This window comes from Martes martes (assembly GCF_963455335.1).
Source record: "Martes martes genome assembly, chromosome: 4".
NCBI lineage: Eukaryota > Metazoa > Chordata > Mammalia > Carnivora > Mustelidae > Martes > Martes martes.
In genome coordinates this window covers 179,586,516-179,603,961 of record NC_137891.1, presented here as the reverse complement: position 1 = coordinate 179,603,961, position 17,446 = coordinate 179,586,516, and the positions used below count along the sequence as shown (strand labels likewise).

At 54.5% G+C, this 17,446-nt stretch overlaps 1 protein-coding gene across 1 annotated transcript in view; it reads right to left on the bottom strand.

The window, feature by feature from the left end:
* Window positions 1–5,947: 5,947 nt before the first annotated feature.
* Window positions 5,948–17,446, bottom strand: part of SDHB (succinate dehydrogenase complex iron sulfur subunit B) — a 28,748-nt gene continuing 17,249 nt past the window's right edge. The window contains exons 3-8 of the mRNA XM_080800121.1: window positions 16,456–16,541; window positions 13,811–13,947; window positions 13,073–13,189; window positions 10,403–10,504; window positions 8,871–8,993; window positions 5,948–6,171 (exon numbers count right to left, since the gene is read on the bottom strand). Coding sequence (XP_080656247.1) covers window positions 6,094–6,171; window positions 8,871–8,993; window positions 10,403–10,504; window positions 13,073–13,189; window positions 13,811–13,947; window positions 16,456–16,541 — 643 coding nt within the window. The 3' untranslated portion in view covers window positions 5,948–6,093. The remainder of the gene's footprint in view (window positions 6,172–8,870; window positions 8,994–10,402; window positions 10,505–13,072; window positions 13,190–13,810; window positions 13,948–16,455; window positions 16,542–17,446) is intronic.

The window sequence follows — 17,446 nt, the reverse complement described above, 5'->3', positions numbered from 1 at the left end:
GTCGGGGTGTGCGCGCAGCCAAGCCCCGCCCGGCCCACTGCGGCCCCACGTCCGCCCCGCGCGCGGGCTGCCGGGACTTGTAGTCCGAGCCGCCTGCGCCGCCCGCCGGCGACAGACACACCCTGGATGCGTCGCGCTCAGGGACTGCGACTCCCATCCCTCAGACACAAGAACACACAGACACACACTATGAGACAGCAACCCTCGGACACACACACACACATACAGAGTCACACACAGAGGTGACACGTAGAGACAACGCACACATACACAACAGCGCTGTGACACTCAGAAACACAGATATAAGCCCCGCTCCGTGCACTGTAGACCCCGAGTCAGCCCCAGCTGCCTTCCGCAGTAGCTAAGGCCTCTGCCTACGGCTTTAGGCTGGCCTCCACCTTTCCAGGCTGTGTGACCTTCCGCAAGTCACCTAACTCTCTGGGCCTCCTTTCTTAACCTACGCGATGGAAGTGACATCCGCGATGCCCGCCTCATAGAGTTGTTGTGAGCCTCACATGAGGGAAAACGTAAAACACTTGGGACAGCACCTGGCACGGCTTGATAAACGCCAAAGAAGGAAGACACCCACGCAGAAACTCACAGACTCCGACATGTGCGTGGACACGGGGAGCCTCTGCAGTGAGGCATGGGAGGCGTCTGAAACTCCAGAGGGAGAGCCGAGGGATAGCCCAGCTCCCAGAAGCCTCGCAGCATGACTGCGGGGACCCCTGCACAGGTGGGCCGCATGGAGGCCCTGACAGGCACTGACACCTTGTCCCTGTACGCAGCGTGGAGCACACTGCCCTGTCCTGACAGGTGCAGACACAGTGTCCCCTGACCCTGGGGTCGGTGGCTTCTGGACTAAGGACCTCCAAAGGCCGACTGTGAATCTGAGACCCCAGAGTCTGGGGCAAATCAGGGAAGGATCATATTAGGGCCAGGATAAGACTGGCCCTGTTCATCATCCATCCATCGTGACCTGTGCCATGCCAGGCACTGTTCTAGGAGCTGAGAACAGGACGGTGAATGGGATAGACATGGGAAGCAGCCAAAGGAAGGCAGAGGAAAACTCCAGCAATAATAACCTGTCATGGAAAGGGCTGGAAAGAGCCAGAACTTTGATGCGGGGGTAATGGTGCAGGATAGACTCCAGACGGGAAAGCAGGGAAGGCCTTGACAGTACCAGATACATGGCAGGAACGCACGCAGACATTTGCTGAAGGAGCAAACGCTGACAGCACTTTCTGATGGGTGGGATGTGGAGTGCAGGAGTGTGGCATTGGAGACGCTCCAGGGGTCTGTTTTGAGCGGGGTCGGGGGAGAGGGGGATAATGGAGCCACTTGCTGAGCTCGGGCAGGCTCCTGGCGGAGCAGCTCGACCACCTGGGGGTGTGGCTGGCTTCACTCGGTTGAGAAGTGCTGTGTCGTCTGCTGATGAGATTCGCAGTGTGGGCAGGTGACTTCTCAGAGTCCCCATATCCTCCTCCGGAGCCCAGCCCCACGCCTGACAGACCTCTTGCCTGGGGAACCCAGACCCCCACAGCAAGCAGAATGGCTGGGTTCAGAGAAATGGCCCACTCGGATGGCCTTGCCAAGAGGCAGTGTGGTGCAGGGACCAGAGCTGGACCGTGGCCCCAGAGACCTGGGTTACGATGCACATCGGGTACTTTCTAGCTGGATAAGCTTTAAAAAGTCACTTTCCCTCACTGAGCCCCTCTCCTGCTGTGGAAAACGGAAGCCGTTCAGAGGGCGGAAGGAGATAGCAGGTGCTTGGGGGAAGCTGGTCGCTTTCTCTAGCTCCTGGTGCTGGGCTGGACGCTTCATAAAACAAGGGTCTCAGGGACCTTTTTGCCGGATTGGTCCCCTGGGCTGGGCTTTGAAGAGGCTCCGCCCTCTAAGCCATCTGGGACGGAGCCACACCTGCTGCCAGGCCTGTTGCCTTGAGCCTCCGGAGGACCGGAGGACCGAGGAAGCTTCTTTCCAAACCACAGAGGATGTGGAAGGTCCTGCTGTCTGCTGGGGTTACCTTTGGGGAAGTGGCTCTCGAAGTGTGGTCCTCTGAGTGGTCTGTGGGTTGGGCTCCAGTCACCTGTGGGTCAGAACCCATCAAGGAATTTTCCTTTAAGTGGCGGCTCCCTTGGGGGCCCCCCCAGAGAAGGACATAAACTATGCCTGGTCCAAGTGGCCAAAGGTTTGACAAGTCACTAGTGTGAACCCGTTCATTCTGGAGCATTGCCTTACTTCTCCATTTCGTCAGTTTCACTAGATTTTTGCAACAAAAGTGGATTTTCTCTTCTAGTAACAAACCCCATGACAGGATGATGCCTGTCTGGACACAAAAAGGCAGGGGGGGTGGTTCAGCAATTTGTCTTATAGTCTCCTGGGCAAGGAGAAGGACCTGAGAGAATTGGGTGTTGCGGCCTGTCGCAGCACTCTGAGCGGTCAGTGTGACCCCAGAAACGAGAGCCCAGAAAAAACATCCTCTAGACGGGAGTTCCCTCACTCTGACTGGAAGTCCTGGGTGGTTCCTGTGACCCTGAGGGGGCCTTCCACACCGTGGGGATTCAAGACAAATCCGCTCAATTGTGTTTCTGGAGCATTTGCTCTACCGCAGGCTAGATGCTGTCCCATTTGTCTTTATTTTCTTTGGAAATTAATATGTTAAGTATTTATTTAAATTTTTTTTTTGTTTTTTGAGGTATTAAGGATTGTCTTGCCTGAGTTCACACATCTATCAGCTCACATATTTACTTTTTTTTTTTTTTAAGATTTTATTTATTTATTTGACAGACAGAGATCACAAGTAGGCAGAGAGGCAGGCAGAGAGAGAGGGGGAAGCAGGCTCCTTGCTGAGCAGAGAGCCTGATGCGGGGCTCATTCCCAGGGCCCTGAGATCACGACCTGAGCCGAAGGCAGAGGCTTAACTCACTGAGCCACCCAGGCACCCCTGAACCACAATTCTGAGCGGTGAATGCTATTAATTCCCATTTTATAGATAGGAAAACAGAGGCACAGAAGTTCAAGTTGCCCAAAGACCAGGGAAGAAAAGATGGCTGGGTCCCATCTTAGAGAAATTCGAGGAATTCCACGATATTACTTTTGTGAATGAAGGCACATTGACTGGACACAGTCAGGACCACAGAAGTAGCATAAGGGACAAAAGACCCTTTGTCTGCTCAAGTCTGAAGTTTTTATTGGAAAAGTCTTTGTGACTGTTGAAATGGAATGTTTGCCCAAAATCCAGGGAAAGATTAAATAAGCAGTAAGTGCAACCATGGGTGGGTCACGTGTTCCCATTTGGCCCCGGTTTGAGACGTGGTGACAGTGGCCGGTAGTCATGGATTTGCCAGGTGCAGAAGATCAGCGGTGGCAGCTCCCAGGACAGGACACTGCCTCGTCCCCGGAGCCGGTGGCGCAGAGCTGGCATTCTGAGCCATGACGTCATGCATGAGAAAACCCTTCTTTCTCTACCCAACAAGGCACGAGAGGCAAAGTCAAATCATGTACGGATCCAAGAACTGGGACCTTCCCAGGGCCGACAGAGACAGACGGAGTGTGAGCGGGCGTGGAAGGTGTGGGGGCTGCCGGGGTCTTCGGGTTCCCACTTCCTGAGTGCAGGGTACCATGTAGTCTTCCAGGGCTGGTCAAGAATTTGAGATCGGACACTTCTGGGCAAAGACCCTGTTCTGAATTTCTCATGAATCAGTGTCTGCTCCTTTTTAAGTTGGTGACTTGGGCTCCTCGGTGGCAGGGAACACATCTTACTCATCTCTACCCCAAGCGCCTAAACTCTCCTAATAATGGAGACGAGTCCTTCTGAGCTGTCCCTTCTCAAAGCCAGAAACGCTCATTAAAGTTCTTCCCGGATGAGTCAGACATTTATCTTAGCCGCCTGCCTCGCAATGGCAACGCAAGGAGCCTTTGTTTCCTGGCTGATCTCACTGCTGTGGGTCAAAAGAGCCACCTTGGAGTGCTCCCGAGGGAGAGGAGGGTCGGTCACCGTGCACCTGCGCCAGAGACCTGAACCTGGGGTTCGAAAGGCTCAGGCAGAATTTAAATCACACACACAGGTAGATCTTTATTAGCATCACAGAGGCCCTTCATTATTGTGGGGTGGAAGCAGAAGGCTGCCGTTATTCCCAACAGCTAAGAGACGTGCAAGCAACCCCAGTGTCTACTGTGGGATGGATGAGTCCACAAAATGCGGGGTCTACAGCCAAGGGAGGATTCTTCAGCCTGAAAAAGCAAGTTCAGGGGCACCTGGCTGGCTCATTTGGTGGGGCATGCGACTTATATTTTTTAAATATTTTATTTATTTACTTGACAGAGAGAGACACAGTGAGGGAGGAACACAAAGGAGAGAGAGTAGCAGGCTTCCCGCCAAGCAGAGAGCCCAATGTGGGGCTTCAGCCCAGCACCCTGGGATCAGGGACCGAGCTGAAGGCAGACATTTAACGACTGAGCCACCCAGGCGCCCAGGGACATGTGACTCTTCATCTCAGGGTTGTGGGCTTAAGCCCCACGGTGGTGTAGAGATCATTTAATTTTTGCTTTTAGAGTATGCACAGGGTTGAGGGGCGGGTTGGGGAGGGGCAGAGGGAGAGGGAGCGAGAATTTCCAGTGCCCCCTGCTCAGCACAAAGCCCGAGGCAGGTCTTGATCCCATGACCGGGGCTGAAGGTTGGATCAAGGGTTGGATGCTTAATGGATTGAGCCACCCAGGTGCTCCTTAAAAATAAAACCTTATAAAACAAAAAAAGGAAAGTGGTTCTGACAATAGGCTACAACACGGAGGAACCTTGAGAATTTTAATGCTAAGGGAAGTGTTACCAAAGACAAAACACTGCCCGGCTGCCCTCTCAGGAGGGAGTGGTCAGTCCTGCAAACAGAAAGTAGAAGGGTGGTGGCCGGGGCGGGGCAGTTGTTTCATGGGGACGAGTTTTGCAGGACACAGAGTTCCGGTTTTGCAGGACAGAGTTCCGGACGGCGGGGGCGGCTGCACAATGATGCGAATGTACGTCATGCCGCTAACAGGGCACTTAACGATGGCTAAGGACGTACATTTGTTACATGGATGTGACCGCAGTAAACGAGGAAAAATGGGAAGTGGACAGGTTAGATCACACCTCGCTTTTTTCCTAAGATTTTAAGATTTTATTTATTCGAGAGAGACCGAGTGCATGTGCCGGGGGGGGGGGGGGGACGAGGTGGGGGAGGGAGAGAATCCCAAGCAGATGCCACACTCAGCCCGACACCAGGCTCGATCTCATGACTCTGCGATCATGACCTGAGTTCCATGCTTAACCAACTGAGCCACCCAGTTGCCCCGTATCACACCCTGATTTGGAAGGGAAAGCTTTCTGTACGCCCATTTGTCATGACATAAAGGTCTGGGAGGAAATACAACTATCAGCGGGGGTGGGTGGGCTGTTCGGAGGCCCTTTCACTTCTGCCCTGATGCACTTTCGAGCCGTCTGGCTTTTAGTGAGCATTGCGGCCTCGGTGGTAAAGCCAAGTGCCGGGAACCCGAGCTTGCCGGGAGAGGCCCCTGGAGGTCAGCTGTGGAACTCGAGGTCACAGCTGACCTGGTCACTGCTCCGTGTTGGGAGGCAGCCAACCTCGCCTTGGTAATTCTAATCCAGGAGGCTGCAGAAGGACAAGAGCCAACAGTGAGCGTGCAGGGAAGCCTGTTCCCACGGCCATGGGTGAGACAGCCAGTCACCACCCTCCCCATACAGACGGACAAACGGCGAGACTAGAGGAGGAACCCACCCAAGGGTGTGGAGCGGGGAAGGGGCAAAGGGAAGCCCCCCCAGTACGAGGGCACAAGCCCCGCCCCACCCCCCAGGGGCTCCGCACAGGAGCCGCCCCTCTCCAAGGTCAGGGACTCTTCCTTCTGGCACCCGTACATCCTCTTCAGGGAGTAAAAGGAACAGGCTTGCTTTTTTGTTAATAAAGTAGAATAACATTTATTTATTTCTTAAAATCTTTATTATACATGCTGTATTCATGGAAAACCAAGACCTCTGAAGGACTCGGACTGGAGATACAGCACGTCTAGCCGAGCTGGCTGTCATGCTGAGTGTGGGAACAGTTACACTGATGCTTTCTTCCCCTTATAGGTGGCCATCATTTTCTTGATTTCAGCAATAGCTTTGCCTGGATTCAGCCCCTAGAGAAGAGAGAAGAGAATTGATATCACCAGGTCAGCGAGGCTGAATGAAGAACCCAGCGCCTTGGGCAAACCCCACAGTGGGACAGGGACAAAGCAAGGTGGATGCAAACCGCGCCCTTCCAAAGCCAGGGCGTCGGGCTCAGCGCTCTCCCGCCTCCACCTGCACTGGCCTCCTGGCGGTGAGAGCCTTGCCCAGGGCTGACCGCCGACCGCCCCCCGCCCCCCGCCCCCCGCCCATGTGCACACACATCCAGGAGAGGGCGGCTCTTCCAGGGCCATGGCCAGTGTCCCAAGCAGCCAGCTGCCCTTGGATCCTTAACACATTCCCCAGGGCGCACACGCGCCCTCCTGGGTGACCCGAGCCTCGTGGGTGGCCCCTCCCAAGCGCCATCAGCCGTCTGGCCCACACTGGTTCTGTAGGAGGCACCACAATGAAACCCTGTGCAGACCTGCCGACCGCCTACAGGTAGGCAGACACACGAAGATGTGAAAAACAAGACAAGGGCTCCTCTGAGGTCAGAAGAGAGTGCCCGTGTTTTAGCAGGACAACTCTAATCCTGACACTTAAGTGTGTGGGAAGAGGCCCAGAAGACGGCTCATGAAGATCCCGAGCAGGAAGCAAAGTCTGTCGCCTCTAACACCCAGGAACTGGCCAAGGACATGTGGCCATGCCCTCTGAGAGGCAAGAAATTCAGGGCCGAGTTTGTACCCACACACGCATCGTCAACAAGCACGCAGAGAAGACTGAGCAAGGAGGGGAAGAGGAGGGGACATTTGTAACAACTTTCTCCCTGGTGCCAAGCGCCCAGCCCTGCCTGAGACCAAGCCAGCTCGGCCCCATGGTCCTGCCCAGATCTCTCCCAGGCCTGGCCCTGGGGACCCCCTGCCCACGCCAGACTCCCCAGGGCCTGATGCCCTATGGTCAGGCCCGGCCCCCCATCCTGGGCTATGCGGCTGCTGCTGTGTGCCCTGCGGTCCCCGCACAAGGCCACCGCCCCCTTCTGCCCGCTGTGGTGTGGTCCTGCGTGCCAGGATGCCTTCCGCGGAGACCCGCAGCCCGATGTGGACTCCGTGACCTGGAGGTTCCAGACAGTGGGGAGCTTTCGTACGCCGTCTACTCTCCCTCACTCCCGGCATAGTCTATACTGGTGACTGCCTCATCCCACCCAGCTGGGAAGTTTTTATCCGTGCAACTCAACTGCCAAAAAAAGCACTTCCGTGGTGGGGAAAAAAAGTGCGTGGAAAGGAGGAAAAAAGAAAAAGAAACAAGAGATCTTCAGAGAGAAAGGGAGAGAGGACACTCTTCAAAGACTGATACAGAATGGTCTCCCAAGTCAACTGAGGGGAAAAGGCAGCGTGAGACGGACAGGAGTGGCGTGCGTTTGTGCACAGCATGGAAACTCTGCAAGGGCCTCCGTGGCGCCCCTGCCCACCCGTTTACCGCAGGACCTGGGGGGTCTGTGCCCACCAGCACACCTGGGGCAGCAGGAAGAGCCAGGTCAGGGAGTCTGGGGGGCTGCCTTCCCAGCCCTGCCCCAACAGCAACCTCAGCAAGCGGCTGGCAGCCCACCCCCCGCGCCCGGGGCTCAGCGTCCCCATCTGTGGAAGGGACCCTTCCAGCTCATGCAACCCGGGCCTCGTCTAGTCCCTTAGGTCACGGAGGGCCTCTGTTCCCGTCTGCTGCGAAGGCACCTTCCCCGGGAACGCACCTCCGGAGCCCAGGCAGAGCTCTCGCAGAAACACGGCAGCCCGGCCTGCCCCTGGAGCTGCCGCCTCGGACAGCGTCCCAGGCCGGGCTCCCGTGTGCGGGCCCAGCTACCGACGGCTCACCGCGTGCCAGGCTGCAGCCTGTGCTCTCCCTCACCTGCCACCCGCACCCCCCAAGGCCCCATTGCTGGCTGGACACGAGAAGCACCGTGAGACAAGGGGCCCTGGAAGCAGTCTCAAGGCAAAAAAGCAGGGAATTACCCAGTCTCATTTCCTGTTTAAGCTGTGCTATCTCCCCCCACCTCCTTTTTAAAAACTCCCAACTGGTTACCCTAGAGTTTTCCATCTTGCTGCTTGTTCCCTCGCTGCCTCTCTCAGGGACCCCGCTCTGCTCCCTGTCTCTGCTCAAAGGGCAGCCGTGTCCTGAGCCACATGGCCCTGGACGCTCCCTGCCCACTGAGCAGACCAGGGTTGGCACCTGAGCGGAGCCAGGCCACAGCGGGTCATCCTGCTGGCACGCAGGCCCCACAGGCAGGCTGAGAGATGGGCAGTGGCGGGACCCAAAGGTCAAGGGGAGCGCAAGGGGGGGGACAGGGAGTGGGGAAAGTGCGGAGAGAGGAGGCCTGACTGAGGGACACAGAGGGACACCGGGGACAAAAGGGCTGCTGGGAGAGCACAGCATGTTGGCAGCAGCGTTGCGAGCTGAGATCCTGTGACACGGAGCAGGGATCCAGTCCCCACAGCTACCTGCCTTCTGCCACCTGTCCTCTTGAGGCTCCTACCGAGTCAGGGAGAGCGAGGACAGGTTCCTGCTTGTGGATTCCTGGGGCATGCCGACTCCCCCGGGCCCGTGTGTGCCCCGCGAGGAAACCTTTCTCCGGAGGGGGAGGGCCCAAGCCAGTCTGGTCCTCACAGCTCAGCTCGTCCTGGGGGACACGGTTCTCCAGCCCCTCTCCCTGAGCCCCGCAGGCAGGGCTGGGGCGGCGTACCTTGGGGCAGGTCCTGGTGCAGTTCATGATGGTGTGGCAGCGGTACAGGGAGAAGGGGTCCTGGAGCTTGGCCAGGCGCTCCTCCGTGAAGTCGTCCCTCGAGTCAATCATCCAGCGGTAGGCCTGGGGAGCCGGGGGCCGTGAGCCACGCTGGCATCCCAACCGGCCGGCTCAGAGCCCCGGGGGAGCGGCAGAAAGGGAGTCCCTCAGCTGAGAGGCCCGTCTCTGCTCTGTGGTTCCTGCCGTCTGTCAGGGAGAGTCCCTCCTCGAGGACTCCTCTCTACAACGGTGTCCCCCACCCCCTTCAGGGCACAGCGCCCTGGGTACCCTGGCGCTTCATCACATGTCATCAGGCATCGACTCATTATCTCAAGGTGCTCACTGGCTTCCTGCCTGGATTCTGAGGGCGGGAAGGCAGGGACGGTGTCACATGACTGTCTTCACAGCACCAACGTAGGTCTCCTAGTAGACCCATGACTTAGGAGATGTGTCAGGAGACCGTGTGTCTTTTGGATGGACTCTTGGTCAGTCTGCCCCGGGGCCTGGCCCACAACGGCTGAAGGCAGCCCAGGCTGCTTGCGCAGCGAAGCGGGGGCCGCTCTGTTCCCCAGCAACTCACAGCGTGGGGGGCAGAGCCCCGCTGTGCAGGTGCCTCGTTATTCGATCTTTTGCGTGGACGGAAATCAATACTGCTAAGCAGTCACACAGCTTGTAACTTCCCTTTTTGTGGGAAGATGAGAAATGAAAACTTGCTTTTTGGAATTGGGAATCTGTGAAAAGCACTGACCACAGATTGCAAAAGCACAGCTTTCTGGGAACGAAGGCAGTTTCTCTGCAGTGAACTATACACGTTCACACGTGCACGGAAAAGCAGTGCTGCCTTCTTGCCAAGTAACCCCGAAGCCCAGGACTCCAGGCTTTCATTAGCCTGGAAACCAGTTCTAGCCTTAGAGCTGCCCCTCCAAGAAACGTCTCTTCCCTGCTTGCATGTCAGACACCCCCGTGCGAGGGCGCTGGGTGGCCCCCGACAGATGTGGTCTGGGGGGTGGGGTGGGCGAGTGGGTAGACAAGAGCCAGCTGCACAGGGGATACGTTTAAACACCTGCAAGGCCTATTTTGCCAAAAAGTGTGCCAGCACCCCTTGGGGTGGCCCGCAGCACAAAGAATGAGGTATTTTGCAGGTGAAGATTTACTGAAAGCCAAGTGAAGATAGTCCTGGTTGTAATGGATGCCCGCTGGAACGCCTGGTTTCCAACAATATACTGTCCTCTTGGACTTCATTTTTTTTTTTTTTTTTTAAGATTTATTTGTTTTTTGGGGGTGGGTGGGGAGGGAGGGAGAGAACACACAGGAGGGGCAGAGGGAGAGAAGCAGACTCCCCCAGGCGTGGAGCCCGACGCAAGGCTGGCTCTCGGGACCCTGAGGTCAGGACCCGAGCTGAAGCCGAGAGTCAGCCGCTCTGGCGACCGCGCCAGCCAGGCGCCTGGGCCGCCTCAGCGTCAAGTCCATAGGGCAGCGAGGGAGCGCCTTACCTGCATGAGAACCGCAGGTCCCAGGTACTTGTCTCCGTTCCACCAGTAGCTGGGGCAGCTCGTGCTGCAGCAGGCACAGAGGATGCACTCGTACAGCCCGTCCTGCATGCAGGGGAAGGGCAGTCAGGACGGGCATGAGACGGCCACGTCTCCAGGTGATGGATCGTGATGCTGGGGTCGAGGCGTGAACAAAGCACCCGCCTGCGTGTGAGTTTCCTTGGCAAAGTCTTAGAGGTGGCTTGCGGAGATTATCAGGTTCATGGAAAATGTCTTGGAATTGAAACGTACGTGTCTGCTGGGTTAGAACCCAGAGGTGGCACTTATCCTCTAATAAACACTAACCTCTCAATCGCCTAAAAAAACCACGAAAAACCAACCAACTCACCCCAAACACCCTACCACCTAGAATGCTCGCTAGGAGCAATGAGGAAGGACCTGCATACTGGGCCACCGAGGAGTCTACCCCAGCCTCTGCCCGGGCTGGCAACGGGGACAATATCTTAAATAAACCCCCTGTGCCATACTCACTTTCCCTCATTTGATCATCCCAACAACCCTATGCTACGGCGTGAGGATTACTGGAGTCGCAGACAGGTTAGGTCACTGGTCCAGGGTCGCACAGCTGCAAGCAGCCAGGCCTGTAGGATGGGACCCCGGCAGTCCGACTCTGGAATACCTGCTTGCACTTGAACCCTGCCATGCTGACTCAATCTGTCCAGCCAGTTCTAAAAAACCAGACTTTCTGATTTTGTGAAAACCAGAAACTGATTAAAAGCAGCAAGAGAGAGGGGCACAGTGACCTGACTGTACCAGATGACACAGAGTGGACAGTCATGACTGTAACCACGGGTCTTTAACAAAATCTCTGTTCTGTTCAGAGAGCACGTGGGAGCGCACACTTCCCCGATGGTCTAGAAAGCACAGGGTGGCAGGCTTAAGAGCCTTCAAGATGGTCATGTTCTTTGGTCCACTTACAGAAAAACCTATTAACAAGAAAAGGAACTCACATTGATGGCCAGAACTTGAAAAATAAAGATGTTTATCCAGCCTTATTTGTAACAGCGAACAATTGGAGAGAATTTCATGTGCAACAGTAGGTGGACGTTACGTAACGCACAGTGCCTTCAACTGAAGTAGCAGAAAGCAACGTTTGGGCAAATGCTTATGAAGAATCCGTAAGAACATGGGAAAATGCTCACAGTAACGAAAGTGAAGGCAGGATACAAAGACATATTTACATTTGATCCCAGCTACAGAAAAATGTAATGCAGCATATAAAAGAAAAAAACAAAAGTAGCTGTCCATGGACATTATCCTTGGGTGCTGGAATATTACAGATTATTTATATTTAAAAATAGTTACTTGTATTTTCCAATCACCCACAGTGACCATTATGGCTTTTAAAACTGTGAGAAAAAGCTATGCTCAGCATACTCATTTAAGGAAGTGAAAAATGCTTAACAAATTTTTGGTATTTAAAGGTGTAAACTTGGATCATGTAGAAAATGCGCTCAGGGAGACTCTTTGTGCCTTAGTACCACGCACCTAGCAGGCGGTTCTCAGCTGGCTGGGGTCGCCTACGGGAGGAATGCAGGGGGGTGAGGTGGCCCAGAGAGACCAGCTCCAAGCCAGCCCTGCGGCCCTGCGCAGTCCCACCCCCTGTGCGAGTCAGGAATGCCGGGCAGAACGCTGTCCCGAGGACAAGGGACTCCCCAATGCAGGAGAAAGCTGCCTGCGCTGCACCGCTCTACCCAGAACGCGGGGCACTCACACGAGGACTGTCCTGTCTTAATTCTACAGGGAAGAGGAGAGGGCCTCAACCGTCTGACGTCTAGAAGGTACAGGGCGTTTACTCATCCACGTGCCTAACGTGTACCAATAAATAACCCGCGCCAGGGCCTCGGGACTCAGGAAGGAGTAAGACCCCGTCGCTGCCCCGGAGGGACGTGGGACGTGCAGACATGCTGTCTCCTTGGCCCCGTGCAGTCATACTGTCCATACTGTGGGGACCCATTTGCTGGGTCTCCCTCCCACCGCTCCCTCCCCACAAGGACACTGGAAGTGCCAGGACTGCAGGTGTAAACCAGAGGCTTCTCTGGGGGAGAAGGGCCGGAGAACGGGACTGAAAACCTGAGAATGTTCACTGTAAGACGTCCCAGCCTGGACACCGGAGCGCCAAGAGAGTGACAGGCCGTCACCGTCCCACCCAGCAATCCCCCCCGACACTTGGCATTAGGAAAGAACGGCAAGGTTCCAGTCCCCGTCTGGCGGCCGCCTGTAACACAGGCCGGGAGCACGACTGCCAGGGGCCGGCCCGTGTCAGACGTGGCCGCTCTGTTAAAGAGCAGCTCCGACAGAGGCATTGCCTTGGCAAGACCCAATCATTTGCGTACAGGTTTCCCCTGAAACATCTTGCAACATGGTAAGACATGCTGCCCTTTCCAGGCAGGGCAGCCGTGCTCCGGATCCCTGGTCCACTGGGGGCCTCTGTGGGATCACAAGACCCCCTGGCCCTGAGAGGACGGGTGTCCCCTTGGACAGATGCTCTTGTGGTTCCTTTCCAGAACACACTCCATAAATGGTCTGCAGCGTCCGGTGCTGCTACTCCCCACCCCAACCCCCCAAGCCACGCTTCCTGGCAAGGCAAGACAATAAATGGGGACTAATGACCAGTTTCTCACGATCTTCTATGGACTGTAGGTACTGCTGCTTGCCCTCCTGGGACTCGTCCTTCTTCTTCAAATAAGGCTCGATGGATTTGTACTGAGCGTAGAAGTTGCTCAGGTCCTGAGGTTAAGAGGAAGACGACGAAAAGGAGGGTCAGAGTCCACCATCGCTCCCCAGCTTTCGTATTCACCCCGTTTCTGGGACGCAGCCCACTTCCCCAACCCACAGCAGCAGAGGTCTGACTCTCTGCCCCTGGCGTGGACCCACGCAAAGATGACAGGAGGAGAAACAGTCACAGGCGTTATTCGCGGCCAGGCAATCTCTCCTCCACCCACTGGGGAAACCCTGCAATCCCGCAGCCCTGTCAGGGAAGGTGCCACATACGGGGGAGGCAGAGATTAAAGTACAACGTGTAACAACCGGTGCCTTCCCCACTGGTATTTTCCACATGAATTCGTTGTAGTCAATGGCCAAATTCTTGATTCTGGGACTGTTCCAGCTCTAAAATCCTATACCCTGTTATTCCCCAACAATCCTCTCCAATGAGAGGCTGGAGAATCTTCTAGGCCTGTTTATCTTCTACCATTCAAATTCCTTAATGAAACTCAGGAGAAAAGCCTGCCCTAGAGAATGGTTAACACATCTCTCCCTCACACACACCCCTTCCCTTCTCCCCCCAAAATAAAAAATGGGGTGTGGAGAGTGGGAGAGAGAGTGGGATGGGGGGAGGCAGGAACTCACGGGAACAAGGTCCTTTATCACATACATATGCGGAAGAGGGTAGATTTTGGAGACTTTGCTGAGGTTGGTGTCGATCCTTCGGGTGCAAGCCAGAGTGTTGCCTCCGTTGATGTTCATGGCACAAGAGCCACAGATGCCTGAGAGAGAGAACGCATTTAGCACCTCCTTACCCGGGGCCCGTCAGTCCAGTTTCAAACTCTTTTTCTGGAATGTCGTTCCCCTACCATCAGGAGCAGTGGCCGAGGTGCCCGTGGTGTTTTCTTCTCCATCTTACCGCTTGGAATACAGATCTAACGACTGTAGCTCCAAATGCCATTTTGTGACCACGAGGCAACCCATTTGTGGGATCTACACGCTACAGGCGGCACTGGAGACAGAAGGGGCCCAGGGCACTGTGGGCATCACGGACTTCCCACGCCAGTCCTCATGCATTTTCGGGAATAAATCAGCACCCCAACCCCTTTTTAAAAAGCCCCTGTTACTGGTCCTCTCAAACTGTGACAGACTGGACCCACAAGCAAATCGACACTGTGCTGGTCATCTTCCAGCTGAGGCCTGGACACACATAACCCCCACACAACCCCTACTCTATCGTCCCCACTGAACTAACAGCACAGCGGCTGCCCTGGGGACACGACACCCACATAGACCGCCTGAACACTGCCTTGCCAGGGAGAAGAATGAACTCATGTGTAAGCAAAGCAAACCAAGCAAAAATAAGGTGCTGACCAAGGACCCTGCAAATGACACTTTCCTTGCCGTGTATGGGAAGTTCCTCGGTATTTTAGAGTTTAAAGAGAACCAAGCAATCTGAACCGACTTTTCTGAAGCCGTGTTTTCAGAAATGTGATTACCTGGGAGACCTGCACTGGGCTATCACTTTAGGAAGACCACCCCCTCTTCTTCTGTAAATCTTTTTTTTTTTTCTTTTAAAGATTTTACTTATTTGAGAGAGAGACAGAGGGAGAGCACAGAGGGAGAGTGAGAGGCAGATGCCCCGCTGAGCAGGGAGCCCGATGTGGGGTTCGATCCCAGGACCCCAAGATTGTGACCTGAGCCGGCAGACGCTTAACCGACTGAGCCATCCAGGCGCCTTCCTGTAAATCTTAGTATAAGCGTGTAAGAGACAACAAAGACCCATCATAAGCAAATACTCTTAAAGTTTCCCAGGAGACTGAATGCTATCAAAATATTTACGTGTGCCCAGCATCCAACCAGACAAGTGTGCTCTTGTAAGAAATCAAATACAATTTAAAAAATAAATCCAGTGAATCTTCTCTGAAAAAGGCTCCCCTGGAAATTCTCTTAAGAGTCAATGAGGAAATAAAAAGGAGTGGCAATCAGTATCATTCTGCCTAATACTTTTTAGTCCAGATGGGTCACATCCTATGTTCTTGGCTCTGAAAAAGTCTTATGGGGAAAGGTTACTGAAAAGCATCTCTATTTCCTATGTTGCCAGGACTTACATGGGAAGGCTGGTATTTAATTACAGCAGAGCATTCCCTAACAGCAGGACTCAGCACGACTATTATACTATCTGTCAGCGTTTGGTACACTAACTCCCATCCTCTACAATTAGCTGAATCAAAGCAGATGTCTTAGCAGGACTGAAATACTTGAAATGTATAGCAGAACACAGACAAAAAGTGACGGGCCAAGAGCTATAGTGATTTTTCCCTTTCTGGAAGGTCATTTCAGGAAGAAGTTTCCCACTGGTCGTGGCTCAAGCGACCCTGTTTTGGTTTGATCCCAAGTTTTCCAAGCCTGGAGAGCCAGCAGTGTACCACCTGAGCACAATTCCGGAATCTGACAACTCTGGCTGACTCCTGGCTCCTCACTATCTGCGTGTTTTTTGGAGTCCCTTAACCTCCCTGGGCCTAAATGCTAATAGTGCCGGTCTAGCCCTGTCCAGTGCACAGAACAGAGCCTGGTACACTGATGGGGCTCTACGGCCGTCAGGACCCGTCAGCCCTTGTGCCATCCCTCTGTGATTTTTGCTACGTCTGAGCACAGCTGAAGGATTATTTACGAGTTTTCTTAAAACCAACTCATTTTTACTTAAATCTATATTAAAAAACTAGATCACTGTTCCATGGTCATTAGTAATTATATTTTTCTAACACGTCACCTAAATATGTAGCTATTACCATGAAAAACGCTGGTGTGAACACTGCCTAAACTCAGCTCCTGGGGCACCAGCAGCACACTGTGGGACTCTGTTCCCTCCCAAAATGGTCTTACTGAGCAGCTGCTCTTACACATGGACACACGTAATGCTGGGAGCCTGGAGGGGGGTGCACTGTACCCCAACTAGAAACTCTCCACCGTCTCCTCCCACCCCCCTCCCGTGAATGAACGCCGCAGGGGTGCCAAGGTGGCTGCCAGCAGGCGGGAGCAGCTTGGACCCGAACTGTGTGGCAGCTCACGGGGATGCCAGAGGCAGTAACCACGTGACATAAAGCTCCCGATGGGAAGGAAACTCAGAAACCAGAACCCGTACTACACTTGGAATTTCCGGCGCATTTACTCAAGGAACGGGAAGCGTGATGCCCAGCAAGGTCCCCTGGCAGAAGGCCAGCCGGTCGTGGCAGGCCCCAGAAGCAGAGCCTGAGCATCTGAAGCCTAACAAGGAAGGAAATGCTTACCTTCTCTACATGATCTTCGGAAGGTCAAGGTAGAATCAATTTCATTCTTAATCTTGATTAAAGCATCCAACACCATAGGACCACATCTGCCCGGAAACAAGAGAACACCCCAGTTGTACTGACGGAAGTTCAACGTCCCTGCTTCAGTACAGTATGATCTGAGATGCTGCACACGGTAGCTGCTCTTCTCATCCACTCGGGTTTCTCAGGGCATACTCAATTTTTTCCACACTTTTATTTTTGTGTATTCTTTTGCATTTTCAGCATGGCAGAGTCACACTGCGTATGCACTTCTAGGAAAAGAAAAGCTACAGGAGACAGTCTCCCACTTGACAGCGCTGCGAGTGTCCACCCGCGTGGGGGCAGCGAGCGGGGGGTGGGGATGAGTGGGGTTGTCGGGGGAGAAGGGCCGCAGCACTGTGCCTGGAAGCTGGAGCGCAGGCCTGGGGTCTGGGAGCCCGGGCAGTGTCCAGGCTTGGACACTCACCAGGTTCTCGGCAAACCCCTTCCTCAGCTCCCCGCCTACAAAGCAGAGCGCAGCAGCTACATCTCACGGGACTACGGCAGGTGAACTGACCCGGGGGAAGATGAGGCGGGGAGCGTCTGCCCCATTTGCTTAGTTTAAGCACGACTGTTATCCTGTAGTGTGCAGTTCTGTGGAACGGCTCAAGCTCTCTGAGCCTGCTTCTTATCCGTAAAACGGAACTGATCTTTATGTCACAGGCTTTTTAGAAAAATACCTAAAAAGCTGCACTTTTCATGGTAGCTGGCACACAGACCAGTGCTCAACAAACCTGTTTCTGGCCGCTGCCCTGTGTAGTTCCCAAGGCATGGCATTTAAAAACACACGCCCCCTTCCCCAAACAGCCTTCAGCATGACCCAGACTTTTTTTCCCTAGCTTTACTGGTATCATGGCCAAGGTGTGGATTTAAGGCGTTTAGCAGGAGAGTGTGGCACAGAACCGGGCGTGTCTGTTGTGAAATGATCACT